Genomic DNA, 19,778 nt, shown 5'->3' with positions numbered 1-19,778 from the left:
CCAACTAGCGCTAGCTAACGCTACCTATAGTAGCAAAAAAAGTAATAATATATACACTACCGTTCAAAAGTTTGGGGTCACTTAGAAAGTTCCTTGTTTTTGAAAGAAAAGCACATTTTTTTGTCTATTAAAATAACATCAAATTGATCAGAAAAAAGTGTAGACATTGTTAATGTTGTAAATGACTATTGTAGCTGGAAACATCAGATTTGTTATGGAACATCTACATAGGCGTACAGAGGCCCATTATCAGATACCATCACTCCTTTGTTCTAATGGCATGTTGTGTTAGCAAATCCACGTTTATCATTTTAAAAGTTTAGCTTGAGAAACACACGCCTCACAAGTCCTTAACTTTATTAAATTGTACACGCAAAACACCAGTCTCAATGTCAACAGTGAAGAGGCGACTCTGGGATGCTGGCCTTCTAGGCAGAGTTGCAAAAAAAAAGCCATGTCTCATACTGGCCAATAAAAAGAAAAGATTAAGACGGGCTAAAGAACACAGACACTGGAACTCTGCCTAGAAATTCAGCATCCCAGAGTTGCCTCTTCACTGTTGATGTTGAAACTGGTGTTTTCAAATGGATCCAGGCTCTGTCTGTTTCTGACTCAGTTATAAGCATCATATAATCTCACACCTTTTACACGAACACTGACCCATAACATGCCTGAGCAGATGACCTGGAACAAGACAAGGCTTCTCAACGGAGTCCCCCACCTTCTTGATCAGCCCCACTGATAACTGAATTGTTACAGTTACAGAGATGATCTGTGAATGTAATAGTAACTGTTGTGTGTTAGACCCAGAGAAAAGGCTATTATGTGTTTGTATACCCAGTCTAGTGTATCAGATTCAGGTCAAACTGTAACAATTATATCATCAGTCAAACACTGTCAGTCCAGAGCTAACTACAATGCTACTGTCTTACTGTTGAGACTACTGCTGCTGGTTCACTGTGATACTATCTGCACATTACTGCCATTTGTAGACTACACCTCCCTAGTTGTATTCTTGGCTGCCTTGTAGTTGCACTGTCAGCATTACGAGGGGCCCGGAGAGACACGTTTGTGTGTGTGTGTTTGTGTATCAAACTCCTCCTTTAATATATCTCAGCAATAGTTGATTTTTTAACTTTATCGTGGACCTTTATTTGTACAATAACGGGAGTGGTTCTTGCCAGTCAGGAATTACATTTTGGAAATGAGCACCAGTTCTTTTTTTTCTCTCTCTCTGTTTATACTAGCTGCCCCTGCTGACATCATGTGGCCATTTTAGGACTGGCCTACATGCTCTTATTACAGAGATATAAACATACTTTCTGGTCAATTACATCAAAAGGTAACTTAATCAGAGGGGATCAACATAACAATCTACCTCTGTAAGTGCATGAGAGAGAGAGAGAGAGAGAGAGAGAGAGAGAGAGAGAGAGAGAGAGAGAGAGAGAGAGAGAGAGAGAGAGAGAGAGAGAGAGAGAGAGAGAGAGAGAGAGAGAGAGAGAGAGAGAGAGAGAGAGAGAGAGAAAGAGAGAGAAAGAGAGAGAGAGAGAGAGAGAGAGAGAGAGAGAGAGAGAGAGAGAGAGAGAGAGAGAGAGAGAGAGAGAGAGAGAGAGAGAGAGAGAGAGAGAGAGTCGGAGAGAGAGAGGGACAGAGAGAGACAGAGAGAGAGAGAGAGAGAAAGAGAGAGAAAGAGAGAGAGAGAGAGACAGAGAGAGAAAGAGGAGAGAGAGAGAGAGAGAGAGAGAGAGAGAGAGAGAGAGAGAGAGAGAGAGAGAGAGAGACAGAGAGAGAGAGACAGAGAGAGACAGAGAGAGAGAGAGAGAGAGAGAGAGAGAGAGAGAAAGAGAGAGAGAGAGAGAGAGAGAGAGAGAGAGAGAGAGAGAGAGAGAGAGAGAAAGAGAGAGAGAGAGAGCGAGCTTCATCTTTGTACGTTACACCCCTGCATTGCAGTGCTGCCTGCAGGATCTGGAGAGGATGCAGTGCCCATCCTCTTTGCCGTCACAGCGGAGGGAAGTGAAACATGGTCCAAATAACATTGACGACTAGAAGCCCCCTGCATGCAACTCAGAAAAACCACACATTAACTCTACGGCCCGGGTTTACTTTCTCTCTCTTTGACTTTGCTTGGTTGTTATCATGTCTTAGCTTAGCAGTCCACTCAGCTGAACTGAACCACTCATGTGGATCTGGGCCCAGGTTGAGAGAGTTTCTCTCACAGATAGATGCACTGGGGTTGATTTGGTTTTGAGGTGCAGGAGGGGAGGGGGGCAGGGGGACAAGGGAAGGGGGGCGGGAATCCCATACGGCAGAAGTGGGGAACAGGAATCCTCAGTGATCAATAATTCAGGAGCTCCAGATCACTGTTATGGTTTCTATGCACTATGACCTTGCAGAATGGCTTGTCACATGGCACCATCATACTAGAGCTGCTGAATCGATACAGTTAGAACGGTGACTGGTCGAATCTGGTTCGTCGCCACTGTCTGTATGTACTGTAGTACCACTCCACCCTAACTTAATCTTACAGGCCTACTGCAATATTTGTTTGATGTTGATGGGTAACAGCATGCAAGTCTTAATTAGCTTAATTACTATCATGGGGTCAATGAACAGTCCAAGAAGAATCTGCTCCAAAGTATTGCATTCATCAATAGCTTATGTGCCTTCTTTAGCAACTGTGTTTGCAACTTTCCAAAGAACATACTAACTCACCCACTACCATGTACCGGATCATGTGTGCTGTAAAATCTTCATGAGTCAAGCTCGAGCTGCCCTCTTCTTTATGAGCAAGGTTCTTTCTATTGGTCCAGGTTTGATTTATGGAACATACAGTCTAGATCTATGGGTCTGTTTGAACACAGTATCATCATCAATCCACCACACACTTTAGACAAGTGACAACTAAAAACCCCTCTGGTCAGCCATATCTCTTCACTTGGGCTGGTGTTGTTCTGTAGTCTGTGTGTTGCAGATGTTAACCAAGGTCATGTTGAATGGGTACGGGGAAAAAAAAGAAGGTTTTTCTAACGAATTGTGAAAACTAAGTCTTCACATGGGGATTCAACACTGGCAGTGCTGGAACAATGTGATAAAACATGTTGTTGGATAAAGCTATCCCGAGTTGATGATATGTTGGGAGTATTCTAATTAGCTTCTGGAAAAATCACTTGCATTTAATTGTATTATTTTCTCCTGTTAACACAAAGACAATTATGTTTGACTTTTTATTAGAATAATTGATATTCAAAGTAGTTTCCATAAACTAGTCTTTTGGGAGTGTTTTTCTGGTTCAATAAAAATGCACTTAGAAAAATGGAGCTAAGACCCAGTTCTTAGATAATTCTTTGTAGTCCTCAGAAAACCCAGTTTGGTATAGATAGTTCAACCCGAATCATCTGATATTTTCTCTAGGAAAAATACTGACAAAATATAGGCCTAGTTAACTTCCTGTAATCTTTTCAATGAGCATAGAGCACTAACATTACATTAAGACTTTGGGAAAGTTTATCTCATATTTCAGTGAACTGATTTCCACAGCCACAAGTTTCAATTCCATCAATTAGTGGATTAGTGAGATAGATGACAGTAGCACATTTACATGTGCGTCACAACCAGTCAAACGTTTGGACACAACTACTCATTCCAGAGTTTTTCTTTATTTTTTTTATAATTTTATACATTGTAGAATAATAGTGATGACACCCATACTATGAAATAACATATGGAATCATGTAGTATCCAAAAAAGTGTGAAACAAATCAAAGTGCAGTATATTTTAGATTTTAGATTGTTCAAAGTAGCAACCCTTTGCTTGATGACGGCTTTGCACACTCTTGGCATTCTCTCAACCAGCTTTACCTGGAATGCTTTTCCAACAGTCTTGAAGGAGTTCCCACATATGTTGAGCACTTGTTGGCTGCTTTTCCTTCACTCTGTCATCCAACTCATCCCAAACCATCTCTATTGGGTTGAGGTTGGGTGATTGTGGAGGCCAGGTCATCTGATGCAGCACTCCATCCCTCTCCTTCTTGGTTAAATAGCCCTAACACAGCCTGGAGATGTGTTGGGTCATGGTCCTGTTGAAAACAAATTATAGTTCCACCAAACGCAAACCAGATGGGATGGCGTATCGCTGCAGAAGGTAGCCATGCTGTGGTAGCCATGCTGGTTAAGAGTAACTTACATTTGAAATAAATCACAGACAGTGTCACCACCAAAGCACCTCCACACCATCACACCGGTTTAATGTCCATTGCTCGTGTTTCTTGGCCCAAGCAAGTCTCTTCTTCTTTTTGGTGTCCTTTAGTAGTGGTTTCTTTGCAGCAATTTGACCACAAATGCTTGATTCACACAGTCTCCTCTAAACAGTTGAGATGTGTCTATTACTTGAACTCTGTGAAGCATTTATTTGGGCTGCACTCTGAGGTGCAGTTAACTCAAATGAACTTATCCTCTGCAGCAGAGGTAACTCTGGGTCTTCCTTTCCGGTATGGCAGGTAGCCTAGTGGTTAGAGTTTTGGGCCAGTAACTGAAAGGTTGCTGGATTGAATCCCAGAGCTGACAATGTAAAAATCTGGTGTTCTGCCCGTTTCCCAGGCTCTGAAGACGTGGATATCAATTTAGGCAGCCTCCTGCACCTCTCTGATTCAGAGTGGTTGGGTTAAATGTGGAAGACACATTTCAGATGTACAACTGACTAGGTACGTTTTCTGTGGCGGTCCTCATCATAGCTCTTCATGGTTTTTGTGACTGCACTTGAAGAAACATTCAAAGTTCTTGACGTTTTCCGAATTGACTGACTGGTCGAAGTATTTTGTGTTTATCTTCATTTATTTGGTCAGGCCAGGGTGTGGCATGGGTTTTTGTATGTGGTGTGTTGGTATTGGGATTGTAGCTTAGTGGGGTGTTCTAGTTAAGTCTATGGCTGTCTGAAGTGGTTCTCAATCAGAGGCAGGTGTTTATCGTTGTCTCTGATTGGGAACCATATTTAGGCAGCCATATTCTTTGAGTGTTTCGTGGGTGATTGTCCTTAGTGTCCTGATGTCCTTGGTCTGTGTGTATGTGCACCAGTATTAGGCTGTTTCGGTTTTTGTTATGTTTATTGTTTTGTAGTGTTTATATTTAGATTGGTGTTGCTTCAGTTGAATAAACATGGATCGCAATCTACACGCCGCATTTTGGTCCGACTCTCCTTCACACCTAGAAAGCCGTAACACTGACCTTCATGTCTTACCGTAATGATGGACTGTCGTTTCTCTTTGCTTATTTGAACTGTTCTTGCCATAATTTGGATGGTCTTTTACCAAATAGGGCTGTCTTCTGTATACCACCCCTACTTTGTCACAACACAACTGATTGGCTCAAACGCATTAAGAAGGAAAGAAATTCCACAAATTATCTTTTAACAAGGCATACCTGTTAATTGAAATGCATTCCAGGTGACTACCTCATGAATCTGGTTGAGAGAATGTCAAGAGTCTGCAAAGCTGTCATCAATACAAAGGGTGGCTACTTATAAAATATATTTGTATAACCATTTTTGGTTACTACATTATTCCGTATGTGTTATTTCATAGTTTTGATGTCTTCACTATTATTCTACAATGTAGAAAATAATACAAAATTAAGAAAAACCCTTGAATGAGTCGATGTGTCCAAACCTTTTACGGGTACTGTATATAGGCCAGATACAGCATGGGGCTGGATGTGGGCTATGTTATTGTTAGAGATAATGGGAGGGAGAGGTCACTACCAAAGACAAGGTAATCAATTCCAGCCAACAACACGGTATCCCTTTCACCTGACATAACAGGACATTCCTGTCACATGATTTGTGTACAAGTACAAGCATCGTTTGTTCGTCATTACTAATACTCAGTCAATGAAAACATGATCTGTACCTCTGGGCAACTTCCACCCAGAGACTGGCTGCTGTCCGATTTCTTGCCCGCCCCCCCAAAGTATGTGCTTGTTCACTCCATCTCACAGATGTAAAAGACATCAAATGATGTTAAGGGAACTCCTGCTAACCCAATGTTACACAAATCAAATGCTTTAACATCCATGAGGGGAGAGTGAGTAAGTGGGTAGGGAGTGAGGGGGTATTAAGGAAGGTTTAGTGCAGTGGTATTTAAAGTCGTGGGAACTGCAGTGGGTCGCCGCAAACATGTACATATATATATAGATATATCTCATACAATAATCTGCACACTTCACCCCCCCCCTCAAAAAATTAAAAAATAATAATACAGATTATTGTACGAGACGATATACTAACGTTTTTGATAAAGATCATTTGAAAAATAAAACTTAATTTAGTAAATGTAATTATTGGTTTCTTTTCATCATAAGAGATAAACATTTAATGAATTAAAGGTTATTTGTTAATGTAAAAATCTACATTTACCGATCATAAGGCGGTGTCTTCAGATTTGGGATGGCGTGGGATCGCGAAATCTATAACAGAAATTCTATAGGAAACAATGGGGTCCCCTCTGAAAAAGTTTAAATACCACTCGTTTAGGGAATATTGACATAGCACAACATCAACTCTTACTTATTCCAGCCGAGGGCATAACCGGACCATGCACAGTGAGCTGTGAGTTCAGTACTGCCCCCCTCTGTGCAAAGGGAGTCATAACATCCTGTAACATGGCAGAGACAGAGCCCCTGCTGGGCCGGTCTGGCTGCCACCAGCTGTTCACTTCCACACAAACACATGGATGAGGTATTCCCTCTGGGGGTGTCTGGGAGAGTTCTGGAGATGGATGAGGCATTCCCTCTGGAGGTGGCTGTTAGAGTTCTGGAGATGGATGAGGCATTCCATCTGGAGGTGGCTGGGAGAGTGCTGGAGATGAGCAGAAATAGTACTTTTCCACTAAAGTCCTTACTGGAATGCTGATAGAGGATTCGGCTCAAACTAGAGGGGTTGGGAGGACAGGAACATGGCAGCTAGTTAGAAGACAAACCGGTCAGTTTCATTCAAGGGAGAACATTATTATTTCTGTTTTTTTTATGTCACCAATTTGTTGTGCAAATGAAAGGATACCATATGGTGGAAGGGTGATTTCTGCTGGAGTTAAACAGATGAATGGATGGGGTATGCAAAACTGCCTTATCTTACAAACCAAGAGGTCACAACATGTTATTTAGCAGTAGATTAAGCACAATCTTGACTCTGTAGGGAATTATAACTCAACATACTTGGAAGGCTAACTCCATACTGTAGAGCAGACTAACTCCATACTGTAGAGCAGACTAGAGCAGACAAAGCAAATACTGTAGAGCAGACTAACTCCATACTGTAGACAGACTAACTCCAAACTATAGGGCAGACTAACTTCTTACTGTAGAGCAGACTAACTCCATACTGTAGAGCAGACTAACTCCATACTGTAGAGCAGACTAATTCCATACTGTAGAGCAGACTAACTCCATACTATATGGAAGGCTAACTCCACATAATGTAGAGCAGACTAGAGCAGACAAAGCAAATACTGTAGAGCAGACTAACTCCATACTGTAGACAGACTAACTCCAAACTATAGGGCAGACTAACTTCTTACTGTAGAGCAGACTAATTCCATACTGTAGAGCAGACTAACTCCATACTGTAGAGCAGACTAACTCCATACTGTAGAGCAGACTATCTCCAAACTATAGGGCAGACTAACTAAATACTGTAGACTAACTCCATACTGTAGACTAACTCCATACTGTAGACTAACTCCATACCATAGGCAGACTAACTCCATACTGTAGAGCACACTAACACCACATACCGGGCAGACAAACTCCATACTGTAGAGCAGACAAACTCCATACTGTAGAGCAGACTAACTCCATACTATAGAGCAGACTAACTCCATAATGTAGGCAGACTAACTCCATACTGTAGAGCAGACTAACTCCATACTATAGAGCAGACTAACTCCATACTGTAGGCAGACTAACACCATACCGTAGGCAGACTAACTCCATACTGTAGAGCACACTAACACCACATACCGGGCAGACAAACTCCATACTGTAGAGCAGACTAACACCACATACCGGGCAGACTAACTCCATACTATAGAGCAGACTAACTCCATACCGTAGGCAGACTAACTCCATACTATAGAGCAGACTAACTCCATACCGTAGGCAGACTAACTCCATACTGTAGAGCACACTAACACCACATACCGGGCAGACAAACTCCATACTGTAGAGCAGACTAGCTCCATACTATAGAGCAGACTAACTCCATACCGTAGGCAGACTAACTCCATACTGTAGAGCAGACTAACTCCATACTATAGAGCAGACTAACTCCATACCGTAGGCAGACTAACTCCATACTATAGAGCAGACTAACTCCATACCGTAGGCAGACTAACTCCATACCGTAGGCAGACTGACTCCATACCGTAGGCAGACTAACTCCATACCGTAGGCAGACTAACTCCATACCGTAGGCAGACTAACTCCATACTATAGAGCAGACTAACTCCATACCGTAGGCAGACTAACTCCATACTATAGAGCAGACTAACTCCATACTATAGAGCAGACTAACTCCATACCGTAGGCAGACTAACTCCATACTATAGAGCAGACTAACTCCATACCGTAGGCAGACTAACTCCATACTATAGAGCAGACTAACTCCATACTGTAGAGCAGACTAACTCCATACTATAGAGCAGACTAACTCCATACCGTAGGCAGACTAACTCCATACCGTAGGCAGACTAAATCCATACTGTAGAGCACACTAACACCACATACCGGGCAGACAAACTCCATACTGTAGAGCAGACTAACTCCATACTATAGAGCAGACTAACTCCATACTGTAGAGCAGACTAACTCCATACTATAGAGCAGACTAACTCCATACTGTAGGCAGACTAACTCCAAACTATAGGGCAAACTAACTCCTTAGTGTAGGGCAGACTAAGCCCATACTGTAGAGCAGACTAACTCCATACTGTAGAGCAGACTAACTCCATACTATAGAGCAGACTAACTCCTTACTGTAGGGCAGACTAAGCCCATACTGTAGAGCAGACTAACTCCAAACTCTAGAGCAGACTAACTCCTTAGTGTAGGGCAGACTAAGCCCATACTGTAGAGCAGACTAACTCCATACTGTAGAGCAGACTAACTCCATACTATAGAGCAGACTAACTCCATACTATAGAGCAGACTAACTCCTTACTGTAGGGCAGACTAAGCCCATACTGTAGAGCAGACTAACTCCAAACTCTAACTCCATACTGTAGAGCAGACTAACTCCATACTGTACAGCAGACTAACTCCATACTGTACAGCAGACTAACTCCATACTATAGAGCAGACTATCACCACATACTGGGCAGACTAACTCCATACTGTATAGCAGACTAACACCACATGCTGGGCAGACTAACTCCATACTGTAGAGTAGACTAACTCCATACTGTAGTCTAACTCTATGCTATAGGGCAGACTAACTCCATACTGTACAGCAGACTAACACCACATACTGGGAAGACTAACTCCATACTATAGAGTAGACTAACACCATGTACTGGGCAGACTAACTCCATACTGTAGACTAACTCTATGCTATAGGGCAGACTAACTCCATACTGTAGAGCAGACTAACACCACATACTGGGCAGACTAACTCCATACTGTAGAGTAGACTAACACCACATACTGGGCAGACTAACTCCATACTGTAGAGCAGACTAACACCACATACTGGGCAGACTAACTCCATACTGTAGAGTAGACTAACACCACATACTGGGCAGACTAACTCCATACTGTAGAGTAGACTAACACCACATACTGGGCAGACTAACTCCATACTGTAGAGTAGACTAACACCACATACTGGGCAGACTAACTCCATACTGTAGAGCAGACTAACACCACATACTGGGCAGACTAACTCCATACTGTAGAGTAGACTAACTCCATACTGTAGAGTAGACTAACACCATAATAACCTCAAGGTGCACTCGAACAACTTGAGAATTCAGAGTTAAAATGACAAGAAAATCCTTTTCTTTGCAGCTATATGAAACAAGATTTCATGCTGGATCAATAACATAGTAGCTCTATGATCTTGTTATTTTCTATTGTAATTTTGTAATGAATCGTGACATATAATCAAATAATCTTGGTATCCTAATCAAAACAGGTCAAATGGATCATTTGGTTTGTCCATTGTTACATCTATTCTGTGAATTGTAACAAGATAACTGTCATGATTCCACCAAGGCCTTATCCTTGTTACATCCTGTTGTCACCTTTCAAATCCTCCCATGTAAGATATGTGTTGTGAGGAGGACATGTTCACCAGGAGCCATATGTCAATCATCTCAGAGTAGGGGTGCTGATCTAGGATCAGGTCTTCCCTGTCCGTGCAGTCTGGGGTGGCAGGTACCCTAGTGGTTAGAGCGTTGGACTAGTAACAGAAAGGATGCCAGATCGAATCCCTGAGCTGACAAGGTAAAATTCTGTCGTACTGCCCCTGAACAAGGCAGTTAACCTACTGTCATTGAAAATAAGAATTTGTTCATAACTGACTTGTCTAGTTAAAAAAAGAAAAATTCTTATTTATTGTGATCTATAAGGCCAAACTGATCCTAAATCAGCACAACTATTCTGAGATGCTGATCCCTCTCAACTAAACCTGCATTCTGTCTCCTGCATTTTGAAGGGGTTTCTTGGCTGATAAGGAGTGATTGTAGACTCTTCATAAGGCATATCAAACATTACTACAATGGAAGACTGAATGTTTATACATGGTTGTTTGCTGAAGAGGAGATATTGGTATACGCAGTACAGTGAATGGTATGACCCTTTCAACTTCAGTGTAAATAGTTTACCTCTCCATTTTCTCTCTTTCCCTCTATCCTCACACCTATACCCCTCCCTCTTCCCTATTCCCTCTCTCTCTCTTTCTCCTCTTCTCCTCTTGTTTCTTTCTCTCTCATTCCATGCCTATCTTTCCATCTCTCTCCCATCCCTCTTTCATACCAGAGAATCGGTGAGCCATTCCAACCCTTAGGAACAGAGAACGGGGGTTTAAATATTGATAATTTATGTTGGCTATCAGATGCTAGACTGATGCACAGCATACTGCATTCAGCAGTGTGAGCAGCATCGCAAATGAGGACGAAGAGAGTAAGAGAGAGACAATTGGAGAGTGTGTGTATGTTGAGGGAGAGACAGTGAGGGAGGAGGTAATTGAGAGTGTGTGTGTGTGTATGTTGAGGGAGAGACAGTGAAGGAGGAGGGAATTGAGAGAGAGGAGGTGTGTGATTGAGGGTGGGAAAGGCGGGAGACGGTTTGTACTGGAGAGAGGAGCGAGAGAGAGGGCGCGCGAGAGAGAGAGGGCGCGAGAGAGAGAGAGAGAGAGAGAGCGAGAGCGAGAGCGAGAGAAAGAACTGCTCTGCTGCAGTGGAGAGAAGTGAGGGGAAAGACTGCAGTCTCTGCTTATGGGAGAAATCAGTAGATATTACCACGGCACGGAAACGTTAGCCCTACGAGCCTGATTATTGGATGGGTCACCCAGCCAGTGGGAACATCACATTAGACTGGTAATACTTTCTACCTCACTCTCATTTCCTCCCTGGAAATGGTAATCAGCGGGTAATATAGACATGCAGGTCATTTAAGGATAACTTTAATACTGATTTTGGTTTTATTATACAGTGTCAAATGATTGTCAAATGATTCTTCTGTTGTTTGAAGATTTGAACTATGAATGTGCAAATCATTAGACCATTTGAGGGGTTTGTATTGGGTTTGTATGGTGTGTTTCTGGGGCTTTCGGTTTGTGACAAGCTAAGTGGAGCTGTCCTGTGTTGAACTGCATAAATGTAGACACTGGTATGTATGTATATAAGTGCTAAGAGTACCTGCAGCGTTGAGGTACAGTACGTACTACTATGAATAGGATGGATAGCTTTCTCTTCTTGTCTCTGTCTCCTTACAGTCGCTATACAAGTTGAGAATTAGACAAGGGTTATTATGCTATGATTGAATATAGCCTGTGAGAATTGCTGTTACGACAATTATTATAAGTCGTGATGTATGATGTACATTTGTTTGACAGGAATCATTTAAATTAGTCATATAATTATCCTTATCTGTTAAGATTGGTGTATATCGATAAATGAGAGCGAGGACAGAGTAAGCAGTTATGTCTATTCTAGCCATTTTCATTCTGTCTGTGACATCAAATAATTAGTCATTTGATTTGTCTGATCCCAAACTCCATTGGCTAGCATGGCCTCAGGCAGGCTGTAAGGTATCAGACAGAAACAATTCAGCTGGATCTGATTTGCTCGGCAACAACTAGTTTCTCTGCTGTAGCGTTTCATAAGGAGTCTGGAATTGAACACATGTCTTGTGGAGTGGGATAGCATATCGCCTTTAGCTGTTTTAAGGTTTTTTTAAACACTTAAAAAAATGCACCTGTTGGAGATGCAAAGCGTGTTGATTTGTGGCCTATAGGTCAATGAAGACGAGGTTTCATTACGAAGACACAGACCTGGTTTCAATCCAAGCCACGTTATAGAGCAGCACACTATACAGCCGACAATGCAGCACTTGCGTAGGTTGCATTCACGGTAAACGCTGCACATGTCGGTTCAATCATAAAGGACCTGTCCGCGCTATAATGCCCCTTGCATTGAATCACAGCCTCATACAAGTTATGAACTACGCTGACAGAATACTGTTTTACTGTTGCTGCTGACCCATGTCTTGATCATTTCACTGTCTGTTTCGACTTTAGACAATGCATTTCCTACATACAGTATAGCATTGACTTAATACTTGGTATCTTAGGTAGACAACTGTACAGTTTACACAAAGTTTCTGAAAACATAAATATGTCAACTACATATAAACACCTCTTTACATCTACAACAAAAGGCTGTTGGTTTGACAAGGTAACATTCTTTGATGGTAAAAGCTATACAAAATAGAGTGCACGTGGTGATCTGGCTGGCTGATCTAGAGAAAAATAGAGTGCACGTGGTGATCTAGCTGATCTGGCAGGCTGATCTCGAGCAAAATAGATTGCACGTGGTGATCTGGCTGGCTGTTTTAAAAGTCAGTAAAGATCCGTTGTATAACTGCTGTGTCGGTTTGTCTCCAGTGAGGACACATGTAATCTGGGTTAAGCTCTACGTTTGCCTGCCATGTATCCCAATCCTGCCCAATTGTCTTGCTTGCTCATTTAGATGGGCCTTAGAAACTGCTTGTCAACTAAACTGAGACAGATCGTTTTTGTCATCCAGCCCTTTTAGAGGGAATGAAAAACCTCTGGGAAGCTTTTTGCATTGGAGAGCCTCTCACACACACACACACACACACACACACACACACACACACACACACACACACACACACACACACACACACACACACACACACACACACACACACACACACACACACACACACACACACTCACACACACACACACACACACACACACACACACACACACACACACACACACACACACACACACACACACAGGCTCATACACACCCACAGGCTCATACACACACACACACACACACACACACACACACACACACACACACACACACACACACACACACACACACACACACACACATTCCATGACATAGACTGACCAGGTGATTCCAGATGAAAGCTATGACCCCTTATTGATGTCACCTGTTAAATCCAACTTCAGTCACTGTAGATAAAGGGGAGGAAACAGGTTAAATAATGATTTTCAAGCCTTAAAACAATTGAGACATGGATTGTGTATGTGTGCCATTCAGAAGGTGAATGGGCAAGACAAAAGATTGAAGTGCCTTTGAACAGGGATGGCAGTAGGTCCTCGGCGCACCGGTTTGAGTGTGTCAAGAACTGCAACCCTGCTTGGTTTTTCGCATTCAATAGTTTCCACTGTATCAAGAATGATCCACCACCCAAAGGACATTCAGTCAACTTGACAAGTGTGGGAAGCTTTGTAGTCAACATGAACACCTTGTAGAGTCCATGCCCCGCGGAACTGAGGCTGTTCTGAAGGCAAACGGAAGTGGAACTCAATGTTAGGAAGGTGTTCTTAATGTTCTGTGCACTCAGTGTATGTTACAATAAGCATATCTTCAATTACAATATATCCAGTTTCTATCCCTTTTCAATAGTTGACATAGAAATACTCCTTCACTGTTTGTGAAAGTATTGTATACCAACCCTCAAGCAATAATGGTATTTTGTATCAGCTACTTTTCCAAAGAGTTGTTGTATCATCAGTAGATGATAGGGGTAGTCTATTACCAGACCAATAGGATTGTAGATGTCAGGAGAGATGATAGGGTTAGTCTATTACCAGACCAATAGGATTGTAGATGTCAGGAGAGATGATAGGGTTAGTCTATTACCAGACAAATAGGATTGTAGATGTCAGGAGAGATGATAGGGTTAGTCTATTACCAGACAAATAGGATTGTAGATGTCAGGAGAGATGATAGGGTTAGTCTATTACCAGATAAATAGGATTGTAGATGTCAGGAGAGATGATAGGGTTAGTCTATTACCAGACAAATAGGATTGTAGATGTCAGGAGAGATGATAGGGTTAGTCTATTACCAGACCAATAGGATTGTAGATGTCAGGAGAGATGATAGGGTTAGTCTATTACCAGACAAATAGGATTGTAGATGTCAGGAGAGATGATAGGGTTAGTCTATTACCAGACAAATAGGATTGTAAATGTCAGGAGAGATGATAGGGTTAGTCTATTATCAGACCAATAGGATTGTAGATGTCAGGAGAGATGATAGGGTTAGTCTATCACCAGACCAATAGGATTGTAGATGTCAGGAGAGATGATAGGTTTAGTCTATCACCAGACCAATAGGATTGTAGATGTCAAGAGATGATAGGGCTAGTCTATTACCAGACCAATAGGATTGTAGATGTCAGGAGAGATGATAGGGTTAGTCTATTACCAGACCAATAGGATTGTAGATGTCAGGAGAGATGATAGGTTTAGTCTATTACCAGACCAATAGGATTGTAGATGTCAGGAGAGATGATAGGGTTAGTCTATTACCAGACAAATAGGATTGTAGATGTCAGGAGAGATGATAGGGTTAGTCTATTACCAGACAAATAGGATTGTAAATGTCAGGAGAGATGATAGGGTTATCTGACAAATAGGATTGTAGATGTCAGGAGAGATGATAGGGTTAGTCTATCACCAGACCAATAGGATTGTAGATGTCAGGAGAGATGATAGGGTTAGTCTATTACCAGACCAATAGGATTGTAGATGTCAGGAGAGATGATAGGGTTAGTCTATTACCAGACCAATAGGATTGTAGATGTCAGGAGAGATGATAGGGTTAGTCTATTACCAGACCAATAGGATTGTAGATGTCAGGAGAGATGATAGGTTTAGTCTATTACCAGACCAATAGGATTGTAGATGTCAGGAGAGATGATAGGGTTAGTCTATTACCAGACCAATAGGATTGTAGATGTCAGGAGAGATGATAGGGTTAGTCTATTACCAGACCAATAGGATTGTAGATGTCAATAGATGATAGGGCTAGTCTATTACCAGACCAATAGGATTGTAGATGTCAGGAGAGATGATAGGGTTAGTCTATTACCAGACCAATAGGATTGTAGATGTCAGAAGAGATGATAGGGTTGATCTATTACCAGACCAACAGGATTGTAGATGTCAGGAGAGATGATAGGGTTAGTCTATTACCAGACCAATAGGATTGTAGATGTCAGGAGAGGTGATAGGGTTAGTCTATTACCAGACCAATAGGATTGTAGATGTCAGGAGAGATGATAGGGTTAGTCTATTACCAGACCAATAGGATTGTAGATGTCAGGAGAGGTGATAGGGTTAGTCTATTACCAGACCAATAGGATTGTAGATGTCAGGAGAGATGATAGGGTTCGTCTATCACCAGACCAATAGGATTGTAGATGTCAGGAGAGATGATAGGGTTGATCTATTACCAGACTAATATGATTGTAGATATCAGGAGAGATGATAGGGTTAGTCTATTACCAGACCAATAGGATTGTAGATGTCAGGAGAGATGATAGGGTTGATCTATTACCAGACTAATATGATTGTAGATATCAGGAGAGATGATAGGGTTAGTCTATTACCAGACCAATAGGATTGTAGATGTCAGGAGAGATGATAGGGTTGATCTATTACCAGACTGATATGATTGTAGATGTCAGGAGAGATGATAGGGTTAGTCTATTACCAGACCAATAGGATTGTAGATGTCAGGAGAGATGATAGGGTTAGTCTTTTACCAGACCAATAGGATTGTAGATGTCAGGAGAGATGATAGGGTTGATCTATTACCAGACTAATATGATTGTAGATATCAGGAGAGATGATAGGGTAATCATTATTGATTTTGGTGAGTAATAGATGTATAACCAATTCTGTATGTGCAGAATAGGGGAGTAGGCCTTTGTCATTTTCCACCTTAGATATCCTGCCCTGGGAGAAGGATACAATAGGGACAGCAGGGAGGCAGAGCCGGACAATGGCCGTGTGGCAACAAGTAGCTCTTTATCCTATGGGTTGTTGAGTGGGTTGGCTCAAGGTTAGAGGTACACACTGTCGTGACATTTCTCAGCCCTGCTTAGTCCTACCCAATCAAATATGAGTATGACTCACAATGAGTATCACCGTGATCTGTAAATGTTAATCATATGCTGGTGTCACCCCTGAGACTCCAGTGTAGCTAGGAATTCTGGGAAATAAATGGTCAGACTTCAATGTAATTGGGTAACGTTTCCTACTCTCAGAACACAGAACACAGAACTGGCACAGAATGATATGATGCTTCCTGAGGCCTGAGATGAGAATTTATTTGGCCAGCTGTTTGTAGTCTATAGGATTCCGCAGAAGAAGACAGACGCGGGGTTATTGTGTTTCATGCATTCTTATTCTTTATGATTGTGGTTGGTGATTACGGATTGCAGTCAGATTGATAAACACTGTTATTACCGTAGCCTGCATCTGGGTAGCAGGGCAGTTCATTCAGGAATTTAACTCAAATTACAGTTCAATAATACAAATAAATACATGTATTTATTTTCAATTACTTCTCAATAAACTGAAAAGTAAAAGTTCAAACATTTCTGATTTGTACATTTCTAATCACTTCCTGAATTGACTGCCTTCAATTTGAGTTGAGCCAAACCCTGCTGGGTAGATTAGAAAATATATAATTAATTTGCTTCCTGTTATACCTTTTTCTATTTGCACAGTGATCTCATCTCTAACATTAATATAATTTATCCGAAATTAATCCTTAATTAGACATGAGAAGCCATTCACTGTTATAGATGATTAGACACGAGAAGCCATTCACTGTTATAGATGATTAGACATGAGAAGCCATTCACTGTTATAGATGATTAGACACGAGAAGCCATTCACTGTTATAGATGATTAGACACGAGAAGCCATTCACTGTTATAGATGATTAGACATGAGAAGCCATTCACTGTTATAGATGATTAGACATGAGAAGCCATTCACTGTTATAGATGATTAGACATGAGAAGCCATTCACTGTTATAGATGATTAGACATGAGAAGCTATCCACTGTTATAGATGATTAGACATGAGAAGCCATTCACTGTTATAGATGATTAGACATGAGAAGCCATTCACTGTTATAGATGATTAGACATGAGAAGCCATCCATCTAATTATGAGTCAGTACATGATAATGAGAACTCCTGAGAACTCCTGAGAACTTTGGGGAGCAATAGGCGGGGCCTATAACAGTTGGTCTAACATGCATCCGAAGGTCATAATTCCCATTCAGCCTCTCCATCTCACCTTCTCACAGGGTTAATTGTGTCAGTACAGTTCATTGCTAATCCTATTAGGATTCAAATCAAATCAAATTGTATTTATCACATGGGCCTTGCTGTGAAATGCTTACTTACAAGCCCTTAACCAACAATGCAGTTTTAAGAAAATAAGAGTTAAGAAAATATTTACTAAATAAACTAAAGTTAAAAAAAGTAACACAATAAAATAACAATAATGAGACTATATGCGGGGGTACAGGTTAGTCGAGGAAATTGAGGTACTATGTACATATAGGTAGGGGTAAAGTGACTATGCATAGATAATAAACAGTGATGAATTGTTCAGCAGCCTTATGGGTTGGGGGTAGAAGCTGATAAGGAGCCTTTTGGACCTAGACACTCCAGTAGAATGAAGGATGTTTCGGTCACGATTGCCTCATTTCAATTTGGTGGAGATGATTGTTTCAGAAGAGACATAGCATATTATAATTGATATATTATAATCACCTTAGTCTTTGCCATTCCTTCAGAGAGAGCAGATCCCGCATCATAAATGGAAAATAGTCCTCTTTGGAACAAATTTTGGAAAGGGAGCCTTAGTATTTATTTGGCACGTTTTCCACCTCAAGTAGAAGATGTGTTAACTCCAACCATTCATTTTTATTTCATCCCTAACGGACCGTGATGTAATGCTGTAATGTTGAATATCGGCTTTCACAAGGGACTGAGGGCTCATTTGACAGAATTTTACTCCATTGACATTGATGTAATATTAAGATACTGTGTCTCATTCCTCAAACAAATGAGATTAGCCGTTTCATCCCTGAGTTAAATCCATTTAGGAGTTTATAGTACATTAAGGATGCAGGACTACCGGCTGGCATTTTTATCCTCAGGGTCTGTGATGTGGCCATTTCCCTACAAACCACTCCAGCCTTGTCACTGTGCTGCTCTACTGTCTGGCACATTGCTAAGGCATTGAGTTGGGTCACATTGTATAATTGTAGATCCTCCATTTTGTTACTTTGTGTGGAGAAAACCAATACTCAGCTACTAAATTGTTTCTATTGGAGTAGAGTGCTAGAGAGGACTAATCTAACTGCTGAAGTAAATCTCTAACAGATGCCTGTTTTTAATTCCCTAAATATTGCCATGATAGTGATACATGTAATGAGTGATGAAATACTTGTCTTTTTGATATGTGTGTGTGTTTGTGTGTTATACCAAAGGATACACACTTCATTGCCTGTGCTGCTGGTGATGGCAACTGACCATCTCTTTGTGTGTCTGTGACTTGCCCCAGGGACTGTGTGTGCGGCCTAGTCATTGAGGATGAAGTGGAACCTGTTCAAGAATAAGCCTGAGGCCATGGTGGGTCCAGAGCCCACGGGCACCGGCGCCACTATGACCGCAGCCCCAGCCGTCGCCATCGCCACCACCGTGGCTGAACCCCCAGGCAACGGCACAGTTTCCAAGAACGACATGTTCGAAGAGATCAAGAGCAAGTTCATGAACGAGATCGATAAGATCCCATGTACGTCTTCCCTGGTTAACCAAAATACTTATTTTTTTCCCAACCCTGACTCATAACTCATGTACTATGATTGGAACAATATTAGAACATAGAATCTTAGATCTGAATGATCTCATAGGAGTGATCTCATAAGAGTCCAACCCATATTGAGGTATTTACACAGTAGTGTTATTTTCCTCATAATTTCCCTGTGTGTGTTGCAGTGCCCTCCTGGGCCATCATAGCTATTGCTGTGGTGGCCGCCCTCCTCATCCTCACCTGCTGCTTCTGCATCATCAAGAAGTGCTGCTGTAAGAAGAAGAAGAACAAGAAGGGCAAGAAGGGCAAAGATGGCCTCAACATGAAGAACATGAAAGGAGACGAGGTATGGTGCTTCAGGCTCCACATTTA

At 41.6% G+C, this 19,778-nt stretch overlaps 1 protein-coding gene across 1 annotated transcript in view; it reads left to right on the top strand.

Annotated features, from left to right (window-relative positions):
- The window catches only part of LOC118388233 (synaptotagmin-2-like), a 51,650-nt gene that overhangs the window by 16,545 nt on the left and 15,327 nt on the right, over positions 1 to 19,778 (top strand). The window contains exons 2-3 of the mRNA XM_035777078.2: positions 19,158 to 19,388; positions 19,592 to 19,752. Coding sequence (XP_035632971.1) covers positions 19,187 to 19,388; positions 19,592 to 19,752 — 363 coding nt within the window. The 5' untranslated portion in view covers positions 19,158 to 19,186. The remainder of the gene's footprint in view (positions 1 to 19,157; positions 19,389 to 19,591; positions 19,753 to 19,778) is intronic.

This window comes from Oncorhynchus keta, chromosome 10, assembly GCF_023373465.1.
Source record: "Oncorhynchus keta strain PuntledgeMale-10-30-2019 chromosome 10, Oket_V2, whole genome shotgun sequence".
Taxonomy (NCBI): domain Eukaryota; kingdom Metazoa; phylum Chordata; class Actinopteri; order Salmoniformes; family Salmonidae; genus Oncorhynchus; species Oncorhynchus keta.
This window is presented reverse-complemented; position numbering and strand designations above follow the sequence as displayed.